This window comes from Borostomias antarcticus (genome assembly GCF_949987555.1).
Source record: "Borostomias antarcticus genome assembly, chromosome: 15".
Lineage (NCBI taxonomy): Eukaryota > Metazoa > Chordata > Actinopteri > Stomiiformes > Stomiidae > Borostomias > Borostomias antarcticus.
Genome location: NC_140248.1, coordinates 5,770,924 through 5,793,487, shown reverse-complemented (window position 1 = coordinate 5,793,487; position 22,564 = coordinate 5,770,924). Strand labels below are relative to the sequence as shown.

Below are 22,564 nucleotides of genomic sequence, written 5' to 3'. Positions count from 1 at the left end.
ACCCACCGGTAAAAAGGGCTCAGTCCCGCCAAATTGACCAGGTCAGGCTGGAATAGGAACAGCTGTTTGTCAAGCCCCAGACGCCCCGCCCTCCTCAGGAGCAGCCCCGCGGTGTCATGCCAGCGGGACCCCGCCCCATACAGGAGCCTCTGGACCGTCTGAAGCCAGAAGGCTTTAATCCTCGACGGAATGTCAATCAGCCCCTGACCTCCTTCATGGAGCGGCATGGAGAGTGCCTCCGCCTTCAGCCAGTGCCTTCCGGACCGGAAAAAGTCAACAAGAGTCTTCTGTACCTCCTCCATCTGCCCCGGTGGAGGCGGCAACACCATGACCTTATGCCACAGAGCAGAGGCAACCAGGTTATTGGTGTGAGCCCTGGTAAGGACAGCCCAGTTAAACCCAACCTGAGCCTCGACAAAAGCGGTTCTAGCACAATCGAATAAAGCTGCCCCGAAATTGGACAGCCTTGCCGTATGCCTCTCCATATCAGTATGGGGCAACTCAGCCCCCCCCCAACCTTTACCATACACCAAGCATCCTTGTACAGTAACCCCACATATGATTAAAAAAAACATCAGTACGAATTTGCTTTCACACTGGGAACAAGGCATATATCCGCAACAGCTAAATGGTGATCCGTTAAACCCATAGGATAAATAAAACTCCTCAACAACTTATTCCTAAAAAAACAGGATATGTATATTCTATCTAACCTAGCTGCAGACATTCGACCATCCACAACCCTAACCCAGGTATACTGCCTCGCCAAAGGATGTTTCATCCTCCAAGTGTCCGTTACATCCAGCTGTACAAGTATATTAGATAGAAACCTGGATGACTGCAGATGAGGCTCCTCAGTTGTTCTATCTAAGGTGAAATCCACTGTACAATTCCAGTCCCCCCCTATCATGAGACAGTCCCTCTGATCAGCTTGTGTTAGTGCATCCTTTAACCTTCTAAACATGGCCAGCCTCTCTGAACCCACATTAGGTACATACACATTATTAAAACAAAATGTTGTTTCCCCTATTTCAGCCCTCACCATTTGCACCCGACCTGGTACTATCTCTATACTAGAAATTACATTGGCATTGCCAGTGACACTAGGGGAAAACACTATAGCAGTCCCTGCACTAACATTAGTCCCATGGCTGAGGAAAAGGTCCCCCCCCGCCCCACATCTCCCAATCTAGCTCGTTTGACTTATCAGTGTGTGTTTCCTGCAAGAATAAGATGTCTAATTTCTTCTGCTGAAATATTTCAGAGATTAAAGCCCTTTTTTACCTATCCCTGCCTCCATTGATATTAAGTGACCCAACTCTCAAAGCCTGCATAAGGAAGTTAGAGAGGAGTGAGAGCAAAAAGAACAGAAGAAACAGATTGAAATAGGAAAACACCCTGTGAGACACAAACATCACTTCTGAGTTTTACGCCTTCTGCCTGGAACCTTCTTAAGAAGGTTAGGTCGTCTTAAAATAGTCACAAGCTTCTTCAGCCTAAAACGCTTTCTCTCATCTAACAACTGCAACCCTACAATCTTGCTCAACACCGTAACAGATTTAATAAACTTCTCAGTGTCTGGAAAATAATCCTCTACTTTGACCTGCTTTCCAAACATTTCATCAAGAAAATCATTCACTTCCTGAATTGTATACAAAGTATTCCGAGCCTGTCAGTGACACACTGTCTGAATCAGAGTCCATCTCGTCGTCAACAGTCTGACTCTCTGGGACCGGCTGCTCAGCTGCCTCCTGGCCTACAGTCTCTCTCTGGCCCGGCTCAGCGACAGCAGCAGCAGCCCCACCCACCAAACCAGGGCTACTGTCAGTAGGTTCAACTACACTCTCAACTACAGTCCCCATATCCCCCCGCTGGGCATCTCCCTCAGCCCGCTCTCCCGTTCCATCCTCCCCTCCTTCCACAGACTGACTAGCCTCCTCCTCTCTCTAGTCTGCTCCCTCCCTCCTTCCACAGACTGACTAGCCTCCTCCTCTCTCTAGTCTGCTCCCTCCCTCCTACCACAGACTGACTAGCCTCCTCCTCTCTCTAGTCTGCTCCCTCCCTCCTACCACAGACTGACTAGCCTCCTCCTCTCTCTAGTCTGCTCCCTCCCTCCTACCACAGACTGACTAGCCTCCTCCTCTCTCTAGTCTGCTGCCTCCCTCCTACCACAGACTGACTAGCCTCCTCCTCTCTCTAGTCTGCTCCCTCCCTCCTACCACAGACTGACTAGCCTCCTCCTCTCTCTAGTCTGCTCCCTCCCTCCTACCACAGACTGACTAGCCTCCTCCTCTCTCTAGTCTGCTCCCTCCCTCCTACCACAGACTGACTAGCCTCCTCCTCTCTCTAGTCTGCTCCCTCCCTCCTACCACAGACTGACTAGTCTCCTCCTCTCTCTAGTCTGCTCCCTCCCTCCTACCACAGACTGACTAGCCTCCTCCTCTCTCTAGTCTGCTCCCTCCCTCCTACCACAGACTGACTAGCCTCCTCCTCTCTCTAGTCTGCTCCCTCTCTGGTTGAACGCTCCTCTGTGCACCAGCCGGACCGGAGCTCCCCGCCGCATCAGCGGGTGTGCGATGGCCGTCCCTCACGACATGACCCTCCCTACCGCACCCAAAACACTACATGACCCTCCCCACCACACCCAAAACACTACATGACCCTCCCCACCGCACCCAAAACACTACATGACCCTCCCTACCACACCCAAAACACTACATGACCCTCCCTACCACACCCAAAACACTACATGACCCTCCCTACCGCACCCAAAACACTACATGACCCTCCCCACCGCACCCAAAACACTACATGACCCTCCCTACCACACCCAAAACACTACATGACCCTCCCTACCACACCCAAAACACTACATGACCCTCCCTACCACACCCAAAACACTACATGACCCTCCCTACCACACCCAAAACACTACATGACCCTCCCTACCACACCCAAAACACTACATGACCCTCCCTACCACACCCAAAACACTACATGACCCTCCCTACCGCACCCAAAACACTACATGACCCTCCCTACCACACCCAAAACACTACATGACCCTCCCTACCACACCCAAAACACTACATGACCCTCCCTACCACACCCAAAACACTACATGACCCTCCCTACCACACAGTGTGTCATATTATCAGTGTGTCATGTTATTAGTTTTGTCATGTTATCAGTATGTCATATTATCAGTGTGTCATGTTATTAGTGTGTCATGTTACAGTGTGTCATGTTATTAGTGTGTCATGTTATCAGTGTGTCATGTTATCAGTGTGTCATGTTATCAGTGTGTCATGTTATTAGTGTGTCATGTTATTAGTGTGTCATGTTATCAGTGTGTCATGTTATTAGTGTGTCATGTTATCAGTGTGTCATGTTATCAGTGTGTCATGTTATCAGTGTGTCATGTTATCAGTGTGTCATGTTATCAGTGTGTCATGTTATCAGCCTGTCATGTTATTAGTCTGAGGTCATGTGATTCTCTACCTGTCCTCTTCAGAGTGCTCTTCCCGTACTCCACATACTTCTTCAGCCACTCAATGCAGGTCTGGGTGAGGTAGTGTTTCTTGTGCTCAAGCCAAGTTCTGTCCTGGTCCAACCTCAGTTTGGTGATGAAGGCCTGGGGTGATGGAGCGATGTATCTCAGGTTCTTCAGGTCTAAGATGAGGAAGTCTTCTCCATCATAACCAAGCTGATGATACCCCTCTGTTTCTCCAGTCTCCTCATCCCACTCACAACCAGTCATCACCTGGAATATGTGCACACCTGAGAGAGAGAGAGAGAGAGAGAGAGAGAGAGAGAGAGGTGGAATCTCTTCATATAAATGCATATACAGTACACGTACACATACACACACACACACACACACACACACACACACTCTCTCTCTCTCTCTCTCTCTACTCTGTGATGTCACACCTACACCGCACACACAGACTGACAGACAACTTGAGACAAGACCGGCAGCGTTACCATGGAGACCCAGAGAGAGGGTGTATCTACCCCGGCTGATGTTGCCATGGTGACATGTACAGGGCTGGAGGTAGCCACGGTGTTCAGTAGAGTGGTGTTACTATGACGAGTGTGTGTTGAGTGAGACCGTGTGTGTTAGGTAGCTGTGTTAGTGAATAAAACACTGTAGATGGATTTATATAGCGTCTTAACGGACGCTCAAAGCTCTGTTAGAGGGAAGGGGGTGGAGCTCACCTCATCCACAACCAATGGGAAGCCCCCACCTGGGTGACCCTCTGCTGCCAGTAGGCGCTTCAACGCTCAACACATCAGCTACAGGTGATGATGTCACAGAGTAGACTAGAGGGGAGGGAGGAGCCTCTGTTCAGTCAGTTACAACAGCAGAGACACCGTGTGGAGCTACACTCTCACCTGCACTGGCTCACTGTGTGTGTGTGTGTGTGTGTGTGTGTGTGTGTGTGTGTGTGTGTGTGTGTGTGTGTGTGTGCGTGTGTGTGTGTGTGTGTGTGTATGTGTGTGGGTTAGTGTGTGTGTGTGTGTGTGTGTGTGTGTGTGTGTAGTGTCGTGTATTAATTTGCCTAATTAAGCTCGAACCTTTGTTCTAATCCAGATTATATTATATGTGTCTATTCTTAAAAGTCAGTTTTAGGCCAGAAGTAGCATTTAGTATGACAAGACAGTAGGCCAGTTCTGTAAGGGAGGGGGAGAGCAGTTGCTCCGTGGGAACGCAGCTGTGGGCAAAAGTAACGTTGAAATGAACTTGATTAGATAACGAGTCAGGCTAAGAAGCAACATAGCGTGAGAAAGCAGGTGTTCTCAAAAGTGCGCATCAGATAAGGTATATAAGACCTGACAACAAGTCAGTTGTGTGTATTATCTCTCGAGAGACTACCGGTTTTAATTGTCTGATTGTACAAACAAATAAAGCCTGTTGCATTTAATCCAAGTTACCAGTGCCTGTTTGATTCGACCTCAGCTTACTGAACAATGACCATTTGAAGATTGTAACAGAACCGAAGGCGTCTTTTCACGTCAAGTGGCGAAGCCAAGCCAGGAGAGACAAGGCATCGAGATCTGACACACCGGGGTCCTGCTTCGCTTCAGCACACAAACGCGCCTAAAAATTAAAGGTAAGCAGAGCCATTTCAAATTCTGCCAATTTTATATGTGTGACTGAAGTGATAAGGTACGCCCAGGTGACAGATACTCCCGCCTTTCTCTAAAGAACCTAGATAAATATATTAAAGGAGTAGTACAGTTTTACCAATTTCTAATCCATACAGGCACTGTTGATGATTTAATGCAATATGTCTGTCTTTTTCTATCTTTAAACACCATGGTGCGGAGAAGAATGAATGACTAATTATGAGAGAAAATGTGCATGCCCTAAAAACTAATGTATGCGTAGTTTGTTAGCCTTACCTTACAGAGAAAAAGCTCCTAGGTACGGTAGGCTATTTTTGTTTTTGGTACTAAGCAGTTCAGAGATAAAGTGTTGCAGAGAAAAAGCTCCTAGGTACGGTAGGCTATTTTTGTTTTTGGTACTAAGCAGTTCAGAGATAAAGTGTTGCAGAGAAAAAGCTCCTAGGTACGGTAGGCTATTTTTGTTTTTGGTACTAAGCAGTTCAGAGATAAAGTGTTGCAGAGAAAAAGCGCTCCTATTTACGGTAGGCTATTTACATGTGATTCCTCGAGAAGAAAGCAGTAAAGAATGCTGTACATCGCTGAGTGAAAAGCGATTAAGCGCCGCTGAGTGAAAGGCGAGTGCGCTGCCCAGAGAGGCATTTTTTTTTGTGGCCATTTTGTAAATAAACTATCATTAAAGATTGCCTCGTCAGGAGTGAGGGGATTGTCAAGACCTAATTCAGGGTAATTAGTGCATTGGTCTGCCTGTCATGAGTGAGACATTGTCAAGACCTACTTCAGGATAATTAATGCATTGATTACTGTCTGTCATGAGTGAGACAGTTTTCAAGACCTAATTCAAGGTAATTTTTGTATTATACAGCTGTAGATATCAATGTGTGCATCTTAGAAACTGTAGTATATACAGTATTATAATTATTCTATATTTTGTAAGCATTAAGTGAGGTATTTTTAGCTCAAGACAAAGAGTTAAAGTGACAGTCACCAGTTAAGGAGTGGTGTCTGGGAGTGACGCCAAGTTTAGATAAGGCCCGGTGGTTGGACAGAGGCCCAGAAAGAGAGAGCGAAGAAGCCTTTGAAGAAATAAGGGAGCGTAACAAGACAGGTCTTTCATGAAACGGACCATAAGAGACGTCATTTACTTATTTTTTTATAAAATAAGTGTAGTGTTTAAGATTATAAGACAGTGCTGGCACATCGTGGTAAAACACTGTATTAAGAGACATTGGTTTTGATGCTATAGCAAAGCATAAGGGTCAGCTGGTTGCAAATATATATACGCGTGGTTAAAAGCATTGTTCAAGTATTTTTCTCCCTTAAACACATACACACACACCCACTCATTCTCTCTCTCTCTCTCTCTCTCCTCACACACACACACACACACACACACACACGCAATCACTCTCTCTCTCTCTCTCACTCTCTCTCTCTCTCTCTCTCACACACACACACACACACACACGCAATCACTCTCTCTCTCTCTCACTCTCTCTCTCGAACTCTCTCACACACACACACACACACACACACACACACACGCAATCACTCTCTCTCTCTCTCTCTCACTCTCTCTCTCCTCACACACACACACACACACACACACACGCAATCACTCTCTCTCTCTCTCTCACTCTCTCTCTCGAACTCTCTCACACACACACACACACACGCAATCACTCTCTCTCTCTCTCACTCTCTCTCTCGAACTCTCTCACACACACACACACACACACACACGCAATCACTCTCTCTCTCTCTCTCTCACTCTCTCTCTCCTCACACACACACACACACACACACACACGCAATCACTCTCTCTCTCTCTCACTCTCTCTCTCGAACTCTCTCACACACACACACACACACGCAATCACTCTCTCTCTCTCTCACTCTCTCTCTCGAACTCTCTCTCACACACACACACACACACACACACGCAATCACTCTCTCTCTCTCTCTCTCACTCTCTCTCTCCTCACACACACACACACACACACACGCAATCACTCTCTCTCTCTCTCACTCTCTCTCTCGAACTCTCTCACACACACACACACACACACGCTCTTTCTCACTCTTCCTCTCACACACACTCCTCACACACACACACACACACTCCCTCACACACACACATACACGCACACACAAACTCTCTCACACACACACACACACACACAAACTCTAACCACACACACACACTCATTCTCTCACTCTCTCTCTCTCACTCTCTCTCTCCTCACACACACACACACACACACACACGCAATCTCTCTCTCTCACACTCTTCCTCTCACACACACACACACACACACACACACACTCCCTCACACACACATACACACACACACAAACTACATTAAACACATACACACACACTCATTCTCTCTCTCTATCTCTCTCACACACACACACACACTCACTCTCCCTCTCTCACACACACACACACACACACACACACACACTCACACACACACACACACACACACACACACACACACACACTCTATCCTCACACACACACACACACAAACTTTCTCCTCACACACACATACCCACACAATCACGGACACATACGTACAGTATAGATATCCCATTTATTTTTAAAGGGGCCCCGACACAGGTTCAATCACGTATATTGTATTTTCACCAGAAGGGAGACTCATAAGTGTCCGAACCACTCAGAGAATTGTGTGTATACATCCAGAGGTATCAATAACCACGAACACAACCATCCACGAAAACATACAGACTCTGGCAACTACAACACGCTTTTACCAGACAGAAAGGGACGTACCTGTTTTTCCTCCACACACTTGTGTTCATATAGAGCGAACAATAACCAGGCGTGGTGGCATCTCAGTACAAGTCGATATAAGGCACATTTATGGATGAGAACGTAGACGGTGACGAGATATTTAACACAGATCATACCATTGAAGGTGACCCAGAAACCAAAGGCAGACGAACACATTTTTGGTTAGAACGCACCTACATAGACGAAGACGGTTTCGAAGTGTGGCAAACAGAAGACGATGTTAGATTAAAACTTTGGCGTATAACTAAGTTTCTCAATTTAACACAAGTAGAAGAAGAATTTCCAACTGCACCTTGGAGGCAGTTATTGAGGGGACTTTGGGATCCCCTAAGCTTAAACCAAGTTTTAAGTCAGTTGTGTGATAACCCAGGATCAGAGGCCGAGGTTTCTCTAAGGTCATTTTTTAGGTTACCAGAAGGTTTCTTATTAGGAGGAATATACCGGGAGGCAATAGATCCACGGATCTGTATTACAATCACCCCCAGGCGAGTCAAGTGGGATACAGGCAAGTTTGTTTACATAAAGCAAACACCACAGCGAGACGGATCAACTAAATTAGAATACAACCCACACCAGATCCCAAAGGTTAAAGTAGGGGTAACAGTAGGAAAGATAATAGTGCTAATTAGAACAAACGAACCAGGAGTAGCAGAAATCCCTAGATCCCTAGCTAATCAAGCGAGACAGGGATACATGGGGGCGAGCCAAGGAACAGTGAATGGGAAGGACAGGGGCAACGAGGGAACAACCCCAGTCGAGCTAGTGGTGACAAAGCACCCGACATACAAAAAACAAATTCTAAAATACATGCGGAAATGGCATGCGAGAAATCCAGCGTGGCCGAAAGGTGGTACCTATATAGTGGCAATTTGTGACGAGATGGCGCAAAACATAAAACACCACAAGGCAAAAGATAACAGTGACAAAAGAACAGGTAAAAGATCCAAAGAAAGGGAGGTGCTACAATGGTTCAGGATGGAGGGAGGAGTAAAAAAGATGGAGGTAGTCAAGCAAGAAATGACAGCCAATACCACACCAAAAGCAGAAGACAACAATAAAAAAGGGAGTCCAGCAACAACTCCCACGACCCCCACGGCTCCCACGGCGTACATCGACCCTCCCCCGTATCCAGGCAGACTGAACCCATTCGGCCGCCCAAACCCATTCAGAGCAGGGCTCTATCCAGTGATACCAGCGGGAGAAGACAAGGCCAGAGAAGAATTGAATTGTGCAATCAAAGGGGACTTCACCCTGACAATAAGAGAACCTGCGCCTGCTCCAGCAGAACCAACGACAGCGGCTGCATCCACCCACCAAAGAACTGAGAGAGAAAGACCCGAGGAGGAAGAAGATAGACGGTTGTATAGATTGCTACAAGAAGAAGAACAGCAACAACACCAGAGAGAGAGAAGGAGGGAGTCTCAACAAGCTCCACCAAAGACCTCATCACGACGTCCAGAAAGCAGTCTGGGGCCCGGTCCGCCAAACACGACCCCCACTGGACAAAGAAATGACCAAGATGAGGTAAACCACATACCACCATCAAGTCAACAGGAAGATCGAGATGCCCTGTACCTGGAGAGCTCAACGGGGATACCAGCAAAAGACAGACAGACGATTAACATAAACAAGGTACAAGAACTCCTTTTAGATCACGCCAGACGAATACAAGTAGCTGAAAGGAATTGTGACGAGTTGGAAGAACTGTTCACACCGTCATCCCCGACCACAAGCTTCCACAGACCTCGTTCAGGAAAAGAGAAGCATCCCGACCATCGTGGAGAAATGGAAGTAAGCCTGACAGGCATCATGAAGCCATTGCGCCCAACAGAACAGCCACAGTTTGACTCTGAAGAGGAAGAGCGTCAGAGAGCACCCAAGCCCCGGAGTAGGAGAACGGAAGGAACTAGGAGTTCAAGCTGGGAGAGAAACCCAGGACTACGGCTCATAAGAAGGGGAGAGAGTGACCCGCAAATCGAAACACAGTGGTCGGCTGAGAGAATTTGCCCACTAGTAATCAAAGGACCCGGACAGGCTCCTGCATACGTACCATGGGGATTCATGGATCTGATAGGTCTGGTCGCACGACTACCAAACGTCACGGAAGGGGCAAATAAATGGATAACAGCGTTAGAAGAAAGTACAGCAGGAGTAACTTTGGCCCTGGGGGACATTAAGGCATTACTGATGAACGTGGCTGGAAAACAAACCACGGACGAGATCTTCGAAGGAGCCCAACTACCAGGAGTAATGGCCGGAGTCACCTACAACGGAGTGGGGTTCGGAGGACATCGCACCGTGGTATGGGCAGAGCTCAGAAAGAAATATCCAGAGAAGATGGATCCAACCAAGCTCGAAGGAGAGAAGCTGAAAGATGGCGAATGTCCAACCAAGTTCCTACATGACTTCCAATGAAAATGGCTTGACGAGACAGGGAGTGCTTGGAACGCTAACAGCACCTGTCAGAGCCTATTCAAACTGATGGTTAAAAAGGCCATGCCAGGCGAAGTACAGAGAAAATTGGATGGAGTAGTAGGACTGGCAAAGATGGAGTGGCCACTATTCTCAGAACACATCGTCCATCATGTGGACATGTACAGAAAAGAAAAGCAAGATGTAGAAGAGCTGAGCAAAGTGTTGGCCAACAAACTCACAGCACTGCAACTGGGAGAGCTAACTCAGAAACAAAAGAAAGAAAAAGCAAAGGCTCAGACCCCACTGATGGCGGGGACTGAAGAAACCCTCACTCAGGCCCCAGTCATATCCCAAGTTCTAACCCAACCACAAATAGGTCCAGGACCCCCCACTCAGACGATGCCACGCTGTCCACCCACAACTCAATCTGCATATCCTCCCATCCACGTGCATGTCAACCCAGCAGCAGAATACCGTCGCGAGGATCTGGGAGGCCGAGGCAGGCCAATGCAGCGAGGACGCGGAGGATGGAGAGGAGGCCAACAGCAACGGTACGGCCAACGAAACTATGCCCCCCAAAGACAACAGCAAAATCCACAGGCAGAAGAGCAACAAGGTGAACAGCGTCAACAACAAACCAGACGCCCGCAGTCAACACCAAATATGGCAGAAGAACCCCAAAGACCGTCAAGAGAATGCTGGCAGTGTGGGGAAATGGGCCATTTCAGAAGAAATTGCCCAGCAAATCCATGGTTAGGCCCTGCGGCAGACTGGGATTAGGGGTGCCTAGAGAAACCGGAGGGGAACACCATGACACCAATTATCTCGTTAAAACCACATGACGAGCCCAATATACCAGTAACAATACTTGGTAAACACCATACATTCATGGTAGATACAGGGGCAACATATTCGTGTATTGGAAGTGACGGATGTAAATTGCCCCTTTCTAGCTCATCAATAAGAACAGTAGGTTTCTCTGGGAAGACACAAGTTGTACCCCTCACCAAGCCAATCACGATGCTCATAGCCGATAAAGAAGTTGTGGCACCCATACTATATGCTGCTCAATCACCCGTCAATCTGTTAGGAAGAGACATTTTGTGCCCTCTAGGGGCAAACATCACATGTGCAGAAGATGGACTAAGTATTACCTTCCCCGAAGAACCACTCACACAAATGATGACTTTGACAACAGATCATGATTACAAATACAGGCCCGGTAGAGTTGTACAGGGTCGCGTAATCATACACAAAGACAAACACCCAGTAGTTTATTGGGTAAAACTTACCCCACAGGAATCAGCACTGAAACAGCGGTGGATAGAATGGGAACCGTGGATACGCACCAAGGTAGGGCAAGCTAAAAGCCCAGAACTGCCCCTGCACTGTACACTTCAATATCTCACTGAACTAACTCCTGCAGAGTTTGACTATGATAGGTGTTTTCAGGAAATGATTAACAAACAGCAGTATTCACTAATTAGCAATGACATTTATATAGGACCCCAGGGGGCAGCAGCAGGAGTTACACTCCCACCAGAATTACAAGAATGGTTTCAGGTGAATAACTCCACCCCACACGTCACATTAATGGTATCTGAGGGATATCAGTCCCATGAGCTAGGCCCTATGGTTAGAACAGCCATGCAGATACCGGAGTGGGAGAAAACCGGCAACAAGTATATCCATGTATCCCCAGATGCACAGTATTTAAGAATATCTTCAAAAATATATGACGTAGGGACAGCAGAACGAGTTCTCGTTACAGTTAAGGCGCCCGTGCATCAGATGTTAACTGTAGAATAGGAGGGTCTTTTGGCCCAGGTGCCCCAATGTTTATGGTCCAAACACAAAACAGACGTAGGATTAGTAAAATCTGCACAACCCATACTAATCAAGGTAAAAGAGGGAGCACGTTTGCCATACCAAAGACAATATCCTCTTAAACAACATGCCACGGAGGGTATAGGCCCTATAATAGAAGGTCTGGTGAATGCAGGCGTACTAATAAAAACAAGAAGCGCCTGTAATACACCTATCTTTCCAATAAAGAAGCCACATTCAAACGATTACCGATTGGTGCATGATTTGCGAACTGTCAACTCAGTTGTGGAGGTTCCCATACCCGTTGTCCCTGACCCGCACACACTATTATCAAACATCCCACCGAACACAAAATGGTACACAGTCATAGACTTATGTTCTGCATTTTTCAGTGTCCCAATACATAAAGATTCGCAACATTTATTTGCATTCACCTATCGAAATTCGCAGTTCACCTATACACGACTTCCTCAAGGATTCGCAGATTCCCCATCAGCGTTTAACAGAGTGTTAGCACAAGACTTACAGGATCTGCATGTATCAAGTACACTATTACAGTATGTAGATGATCTACTGATCTGCAGTGATACTAAAGAGCAGTGTGAAAGGGACTCTATAACAATACTGACACGACTAGCTGAAGGAGGGCATAAAGTTAGTAAGGATAAGTTACAGTTTTGTCAACCTAGTGTAGAGTATCTAGGAAGACAATTGTGTGGTGACAAGAGACACATAGCTAAATCTCAGATAGAGGCCATAATAAAAACTCCCAAACCACAGACAGTAGGGCACCTGTTGTCTTTTCTGGGGATGGCTGGATACAGTCGACCCTGGATTTGTGATTATGCATTTAAAACAGCTCCACTTCGTGCTCTTATACGTGCTGCTGGTCAACAGGACCAAAAAAGTCAGTTACAGTGGACAGAAGAAGCTGAAGGGGCGTTCATGGCCCTAAAAGGTGACCTGCAATCTGCACCAGCCTTGGGAAACCCAGTTTACTCTAAACCTTTTCATTTGTATGTAGCTGAAAGAGCAGGATATGCTAATGCCATGTTAATGCAGGACACCCCGATAGGGAAGCAGCCCATAGCATACTATAGTACTAAATTAGATAATGTTGAGGCCGGATTACCTCCATGTTATCAAGGGTTAGCGGTAGCCTCGTTTGCGTTTCAGAAAGCTTCCTCTGTTACTATGGGACATCCAGTGATTTTATACACCTCCCACCAGCTACATGCTTTACTCACTATCCAGTGATACCAGCGGGAGAAGACAAGGCCAGAGAAGAATTGAATTGTGCAATCAAAGGGGACTTCACCCTGACAATAAGAGAACCTGCGCCTGCTCCAGCAGAACCAACGACAGCGGCTGCATCCACCCACCAAAGAACTGAGAGAGAAAGACCCGAGGAGGAAGAAGATAGACGGTTGTATAGATTGCTACAAGAAGAAGAACAGCAACAACACCAGAGAGAGAGAAGGAGGGAGTCTCAACAAGCTCCACCAAAGACCTCATCACGACGTCCAGAAAGCAGTCTGGGGCCCGGTCCGCCAAACACGACCCCCACTGGACAAAGAAATGACCAAGATGAGGTAAACCACATACCACCATCAAGTCAACAGGAAGATCGAGATGCCCTGTACCTGGAGAGCTCAACGGGGATACCAGCAAAAGAAAGACAGACGATTAACATAAACAAGGTACAAGAACTCCTTTTAGATCACGCCAGACGAATACAAGTAGCTGAAAGGAATTGTGACGAGTTGGAAGAACTGTTCACACCGTCATCCCCGACCACAAGCTTCCACAGACCTCGTTCAGGAAAAGAGAAGCATCCCGACCATCGTGGAGAAATGGAAGTAAGCCTGACAGGCATCATGAAGCCATTGCGCCCAACAGAACAGCCACAGTTTGACTCTGAAGAGGAAGAGCGTCAGAGAGCACCCAAGCCCCGGAGTAGGAGAACGGAAGGAACTAGGAGTTCAAGCTGGGAGAGAAACCCAGGACTACGGCTCATAAGAAGGGGAGAGAGTGACCCGCAAATCGAAACACAGTGGTCGGCTGAGAGAATTTGCCCACTAGTAATCAAAGGACCCGGACAGGCTCCTGCATACGTACCATGGGGATTCATGGATCTGATAGGTCTGGTCGCACGACTACCAAACGTCACGGAAGGGGCAAATAAATGGATAACAGCGTTAGAAGAAAGTACAGCAGGAGTAACTTTGGCCCTGGGGGACATTAAGGCATTACTGATGAACGTGGCTGGAAAACAAACCACGGACGAGATCTTCGAAGGAGCCCAACTACCAGGAGTAATGGCCGGAGTCACCTACAACGGAGTGGGGTTCGGAGGACATCGCACCGTGGTATGGGCAGAGCTCAGAAAGAAATATCCAGAGAAGATGGATCCAACCAAGCTCGAAGGAGAGAAGCTGAAAGATGGCGAATGTCCAACCAAGTTCCTACATGACTTCCAACGAAAATGGCTTGACGAGACAGGGAGTGCTTGGAACGCTAACAGCACCTGTCAGAGCCTATTCAAACTGATGGTTAAAAAGGCCATGCCAGGCGAAGTACAGAGAAAATTGGATGGAGTAGTAGGACTGGCAAAGATGGAGTGGCCACTATTCTCAGAACACATCGTCCATCATGTGGACATGTACAGAAAAGAAAAGCAAGATGTAGAAGAGCTGAGCAAAGTGTTGGCCAACAAACTCACAGCACTGCAACTGGGAGAGCTAACTCAGAAACAAAAGAAAGAAAAAGCAAAGGCTCAGACCCCACTGATGGCGGGGACTGAAGAAACCCTCACTCAGGCCCCAGTCATATCCCAAGTTCTAACCCAACCACAAATAGGTCCAGGACCCCCCACTCAGACGATGCCACGCTGTCCACCCACAACTCAATCTGCATATCCTCCCATCCACGTGCATGTCAACCCAGCAGCAGAATACCGTCGCGAGGATCTGGGAGGCCGAGGCAGGCCAATGCAGCGAGGACGCGGAGGATGGAGAGGAGGCCAACAGCAACGGTACGGCCAACGAAACTATGCCCCCCAAAGACAACAGCAAAATCCACAGGCAGAAGAGCAACAAGGTGAACAGCGTCAACAACAAACCAGACGCCCGCAGTCAACACCAAATATGGCAGAAGAACCCCAAAGACCGTCAAGAGAATGCTGGCAGTGTGGGGAAATGGGCCATTTCAGAAGAAATTGCCCAGCAAATCCATGGTTAGGCCCTGCGGCAGACTGGGATTAGGGGTGCCTAGAGAAACCGGAGGGGAACACCATGACACCAATTATCTCGTTAAAACCGCATGACGAGCCCAATATACCAGTAACAATACTTGGTAAACACCATACATTCATGGTAGATACAGGGGCAACATATTCGTGTATTGGAAGTGACGGATGTAAATTGCCCCTTTCTAGCTCATCAATAAGAACAGTAGGTTTCTCTGGGAAGACACAAGTTGTACAAGTTGTACCCCTCACCAAGCCAATCACGATGCTCATAGCCGATAAAGAAGTTGTGGCACCCATACTATATGCTGCTCAATCACCCGTCAATCTGTTAGGAAGAGACATTTTGTGCCCTCTAGGGGCAAACATCACATGTGCAGAAGATGGACTAAGTATTACCTTCCCCGAAGAACCACTCACACAAATGATGACTTTGACAACAGATCATGATTACAAATACAGGCCCGGTAGAGTTGTACAGGGTCGCGTAATCATACACAAAGACAAACACCCAGTAGTTTATTGGGTAAAACTTACCCCACAGGAATCAGCACTGAAACAGCGGTGGATAGAATGGGAACCGTGGATACGCACCAAGGTAGGGCAAGCTAAAAGCCCAGAACTGCCCCTGCACTGTACACTTCAATATCTCACTGAACTAACTCCTGCAGAGTTTGACTATGATAGGTGTTTTCAGGAAATGATTAACAAACAGCAGTATTCACTAATTAGCAATGACATTTATATAGGACCCCAGGGGGCAGCAGCAGGAGTTACACTCCCACCAGAATTACAAGAATGGTTTCAGGTGAATAACTCCACCCCACACGTCACATTAATGGTATCTGAGGGATATCAGTCCCATGAGCTAGGCCCTATGGTTAGAACAGCCATGCAGATACCGGAGTGGGAGAAAACCGGCAACAAGTATATCCATGTATCCCCAGATGCACAGTATTTAAGAATATCTTCAAAAATATATGACGTAGGGACAGCAGAACGAGTTCTCGTTACAGTTAAGGCGCCCGTGCATCAGATGTTAACTGTAGAATAGGAGGGTCTTTTGGCCCAGGTGCCCCAATGTTTATGGTCCAAACACAAAACAGACGTAGGATTAGTAAAATCTGCACAACCCATACTAATCAAGGTAAAAGAGGGAGCACGTTTGCCATACCAAAGACAATATCCTCTTAAACAACATGCCACGGAGGGTATAGGCCCTATAATAGAAGGTCTGGTGAATGCAGGCGTACTAATAAAAACAAGAAGCGCCTGTAATACACCTATCTTTCCAATAAAGAAGCCACATTCAAACGATTACCGATTGGTGCATGATTTGCGAGCTGTCAACTCAGTTGTGGAGGTTCCCATACCCGTTGTCCCTGACCCGCACACACTATTATCAAACATCCCACCGAACACAAAATGGTACACAGTCATAGACTTATGTTCTGCATTTTTCAGTGTCCCAATACATAAAGATTCGCAACATTTATTTGCATTCACCTATCGAAATTCGCAGTTCACCTATACACGACTTCCTCAAGGATTCGCAGATTCCCCATCAGCGTTTAACAGAGTGTTAGCACAAGACTTACAGGATCTGCATGTATCAAGTACACTATTACAGTATGTAGATGATCTACTGATCTGCAGTGATACTAAAGAGCAGTGTGAAAGGGACTCTATAACAATACTGACACGACCAGCTGAAGGAGGGCATAAAGTTAGTAAGGATAAGTTACAGTTTTGTCAACCTAGTGTAGAGTATCTAGGAAGACAATTGTGTGGTGACAAGAGACACATAGCTAAATCTCAGATAGAGGCCATAATAAAAACTCCCAAACCACAGACAGTAGGGCACCTGTTGTCTTTTCTGGGGATGGCTGGATACAGTCGACCCTGGATTTGTGATTATGCATTTAAAACAGCTCCACTTCGTGCTCTTATACGTGCTGCTGGTCAACAGGACCAAAAAAGTCAGTTACAGTGGACAGAAGAAGCTGAAGGGGCGTTCATGGCCCTAAAAGGTGACCTGCAATCTGCACCAGCCTTGGGAAACCCAGTTTACTCTAAACCTTTTCATTTGTATGTAGCTGAAAGAGCAGGATATGCTAATGCCGTGTTAATGCAGGACACCCCGATAGGGAAGCAGCCCATAGCATACTATAGTACTAAATTAGATAATGTTGAGGCCGGATTACCTCCATGTTATCAAGGGTTAGCGGTAGCCTCGTTTGCGTTTCAGAAAGCTTCCTCTGTTACTATGGGACATCCAGTGATTTTATACACCTCCCACCAGCTACATGCTTTACTCACTAGCCAACGATTCGTACTGACACATGCCAGACGCACCGGTTATGAGGTAATACTTTCTGCACCAGAACTGACAATTCAGCGATGTAGTACAGTGAATCCGGCCACCAGAATGGTACTGCCGACAGATGGTACGCCACATGACTGCATTTTAGCAACAAACACATTTATGCGTGCCCGAGATGATTTACATAACACACCGATCCCAGCTGATCTTACTTTGTTTGTAGATGGTTCATGTTTCCGTGATGCTACTGGAAATCACGCCGGTTATGGTGTGGTTCAATTAGAAGATGATGGTGAATCATTCAGAGACATTCAGAGCTTACACATAGCACAACCATGTTCTGCACAACTGGCAGAGATTAAGGCACTGACTGTCGCATGTAAACTAGCTGCTGGTAAAAGATTAAACGTATATACGGACTCAGCCTATGCGTACGGAGTCTGTCATATTTACGGCAACATATGGAAACAGAGAGGTTTTCAAAGAGCTGACGGTACTCCCATCATTCACGGAGATGCCATTTCACAGTTGTTAGAAGCCATGCTTTTACCCACCGCGTTAGCTATTGTTAAATGCCCAGCACACCAAAAAACAAATTCAATCATTGCTATTGGCAATAACAAGGCTGATGAAGCAGCCAGGCAAGCCGCAACAGGTAGTGGTATCACGATGGGGCCTGTAATCTTGGCGGAAGACATAGAACCACTTGTAACCATTCCGTCTCTTATATTAGCACAAGGTAGGGCTTCTCCTCAGGAGAAATCTATATGGGCCAAAAGAGGGGCTTCATACAAAGCCTCACCTGGTCCTCTACAAGGACTATGGCGCAGTCATCAGGGACATTTTGTGCTGCCTATCTCGTTACTTGGGTTTGCTATTAGAAATGCGCATGGCATTAGCCATTGCGCAAGGGGGGAAGTGATTAAATGTCTACAAGAGAACTGGTGGTCACCGTATTTAGCGGCCACGGTAGACAGAACTTTAGCACAATGTGACGTCTGTGCAAGATTAAATGTTAGAAAAACTTTTACAGCCCCAATAGCACATATTCCAGTTCCGGATGGACCTTTTCGGCACTTAATGATTGATTACGTAGACATGACAATGCGAATACAGAAAATGAGATACATTCTTGTAGTAGTTTGCAGATTTAGTAGGTGGATAGAAGCAGTTCCAACAGCTGGAGAAGATGCACGATCAGTGGCAACATTTTTGTGTAAAGAAGTATTCCCCAGGTTTGGCATCCCGGACACATTAAGTTCAGACAACGGTTCAGCCTTTGTGGCAGATATAGCCAGAATAGCTTTCAGGATGCTGGGAATCAGGCAGAGATATGGGTGCGTATATCACCCACAGAGCCAAGGTAGTGTAGAACGTGCGAATGGCACGCTGAAAGCAAAGATAGCAAAAATTATGCAAGACAGCCAGCTGAACTGGTTGCAAGCTTTACCAATAGCACTAATGAGTATGAGATCAAGTACTAACCGAATAACACACTTAACCCCGCATGAAATGCTAACGGGTCGACCCATGCCAGTGCTGCACACGAGGGGCCCCATCGATGGGCCCTCTCTTGAAAAATTGGAAAGGGAGCTGAAAAGCTACCTACAGCAGCTAACTCAAATCCATAAAGCTGTATTCCAACAGGTGAAAGGAGCCACAGAGGAGAGAGAGGCGGAGATCGCTGAGGAACTGCAGAAAATCTCTCCAGGAGACTGGGTATACGTGAAGGTGTTCAAAAGAAAGTGGAACGAGCCCAGACGAGACGGACCATTCAAAGTCCGACTAGCCACCAGAACAGCCGTAAAAGTTGACGGTAAGAAGTTTTGGTTCCACCTAAATCATTGCTGCAGAGCAGAAGATCCTGAAAGGACACAGGAAGCCTTTAGAAGAAGAGCAACAGTTCCGGGGTTGAAAGGGGCAGGTGACACCGCCCCGCAGGAGCATGAACAACACCGGGACGGGGAAGGCGATGCCTCCCCTCAGGGAGTCAGGCGATCTCAAAGACTGGCCGGACGAGGAGAAAAAGGGAGCGCTTCAACTGGAAGCACTTCAACCAACAGCGCCACCAGCAGTCGATCCATTAGCAGTGGACCAGAAAGACGATGAACGACAGACACTTAAAATAGAGTTAAAAATAATGTCGAAACCTAGGCCAGGGAAGAAACAGAACAGGCAGGGGATGAGAAAGGGAAAGCAGGATGAGGTTGACCTGTGGGTATTGGGGGGTAGCCTCTTTATGTTAATATCAGCAATATGCTTAATGATACTGGCATACAGAATGCACTATGTTGACCCCCCTCAGAGCAGCAGGCCATCCCAGGAATCCACCAAAAAACCCATGCCTGACAGATTCCTAAACCACACATACACCAAGGAAGAAAAAGAGACATTGGCAAGATGTGCTCTGGCCACAGGGGTATTGGCTGCAGATCAAGGGAAAATGGTCATGGGGAAAAAGACAAATCTGACATACACGAAAGTTGTCCCAAGACATCTGGCACTGACTGTAAGCTCAGAGAAAACCAGAATCTATAGTTGGGCAGTAGGAGACAAATGCCCCACAACAGGGTCAATAACCATTACGGTCATCTGCCGCCTGCCAGCACACTGTGAGGACACACTCAATGGGAGAATCATGATGCTGGCAAAAGCTAAGAGAGTAGTCAAGCTTACTGGGACTTACAGGCAGAGAAGGGATGTGTCAGGGGGTAGGGCTGTCACCATCAACAGGGTGAAAACAACACAATGGGGCTCAAATATGTTCTACCAGTGGCTAAACTTCTCTGCCAGACAAGTGAGTAATGAAACATGTGTGGCATGCTATAATGCTAAAAGGTTGCCTAGTTTAAGACCAATTCCAGGAAGTCAAATAGGAGAATGTCCAAAAATCGAACATTGCTTTGCACCATGTGCCATGTTTTTGGCAGGACGCCACAATCAAAAGACCGTCGGTTGGAGCCAAGATACACAAGTATGTCCGGTTAGATTAAATATATCCGCCGCGTCAAAAGAAGAATACCCTCTACCTCCGGTAGTGAGAATTCCACCAGACCTAGTATTTCCTTTCTGTATAGTGAGAGGAGAAAAGCTGCGACAAACGGTCACACGTACAACTCCAAAACTAACCGACCGAAAGGGTCTAGTGCAGTGTAGAAACATAACATGGTACCCAAGCGGCAAAAGTGGAAACGGAAACAAAACAGAGTACCTCAAACTATGTAATACCACAAAGAAGGCAAATTTCCAATGTCAACAACTAGTAGTAAATGGGAAAAAGGTTAGGGAGGGGGATTGGGCACCCCTGGACCTAGCCTCTAACAGACGGGGGCGGGACCGCAAGGTCCCAAAAGGGCACGTTAAAATCCCATATAGTGCTGGGGAGACGACTGAAGGCCCCCGTGTCTGAGGAAGTATGAATTAACATACTGCTCTGGTACCGTCTAGTCAGCACTGTGTCGCTGTTAAGGGTGGTTGGCACTGTGTGGTACGTGGATGACAGTCCACACCTAGCAGAGGGTCAAAGTTCTAATATCCATAGCCAAGTGGAATTAGGATCAGACCGTCGGTTCTGAGCTGGGTGACTAACAATCATTACAGTGTCCGGGATCGCTATCGACTGGGTCACCGGCCGGTCGGGTCGCAGATGGCAGTAAGACCACGAGATGGCCGCCGCGCTCGGCTCAATGTACAGTCAGGCCACTACAAGCCAAAAGCGAATGCGTTAGTAGGCGAGTAGTGCTTCTGTGATCGGTGGGCTTTGAAAAGAAGACACCGGGAAGCAGAAGGCTGAGCTCTCATTCCAGGGGTGGCTGGCTTGAGACCTCGGACGGAACGGGGTCTAGCCCGGGATTGCGCCCTGGATGGGAGGTCCGAAAGACTCAAGCGGAACATGTGATTAATTCTAACTGGAACACCAAAACTGAACAATGGTGGGATTGGCTTAAAAATCTGTCATGGAGCAAGGTCTTGAGGGGTGTAGGGATAGTGGTAGCCTGTATCCTTTTGATTATATTAATAACAGCATGTTGCGTAGTGCCTGTTGCTAGCCTAGCGTTAAAACAGGTATCAAAAATAACCATTGGTCAATTTATGGTACAGGTCCAACAGCGCAGAGTTAGGTTGGAGGAAGAAAGCCAAATAGATCAAATGTCAATCTTACAATCAGACGATGCTATAGTCCAACCACAAGAATGTGACCATTTGTATTCCAATATGGAAGAGCTCGACCAATGGTGGGCTTAGATTAATGGGTCAGAATGATGGATATCTCTGTGTATGACCAATGACTGCAAATCTAACTCTGAGTAATTGTTTGATAGAAAATCATGGACCAGGGAAACTACTGGAGGGACAACGTTGGCTTACCCCAGCAGCCCTTTGGCCAGCCGGTCCAGTCCCAGGCCATGCAGACCCAACCCCTACCAGCACCCAAGATAGATATCAGTCCGATCAGGCCCCAAACTGTATCCTTAACACCGGCTGTCTACCACAACCTGCCGCCAGTGCGCAAAATAGAATACCCCACTTCTACATCTAGCTTTGCTCCCCAGGACGATCCGCAGTTCTGGCCAATCCCCACATTTCCTAGTATAGGCCAATATCTGCCAGACATGAGTCAGAATAGCTATTACCAAGCCCGAGCCCGAGCTCAGGGTTCTACGGGTCGGTTTACCCCAGTTCAGGGAGAATTCCTGCCACACACACCAGCACCTGTCGGTCCTGGTATAACGCCCCCAGTCCAGATAGAAGCAGTGTATGGTAGGCAGTCCTACACCGTTACAGGGAGAACCACATGGAG

General features: G+C 47.2%; 1 protein-coding gene across 2 annotated transcripts in view; it reads right to left on the bottom strand.

The window, feature by feature from the left end:
• Positions 1-22,564, bottom strand: part of LOC311319057 (class I histocompatibility antigen, F10 alpha chain-like) — a 66,838-nt gene that overhangs the window by 4,663 nt on the left and 39,611 nt on the right. For both annotated transcript variants that reach the window (XM_084450503.1, XM_084450504.1), the window contains exon 3: positions 3,502-3,780. In XM_084450503.1, the coding sequence (XP_084306629.1) occupies positions 3,502-3,780 (279 nt within the window). The remainder of the gene's footprint in view (positions 1-3,501; positions 3,781-22,564) is intronic.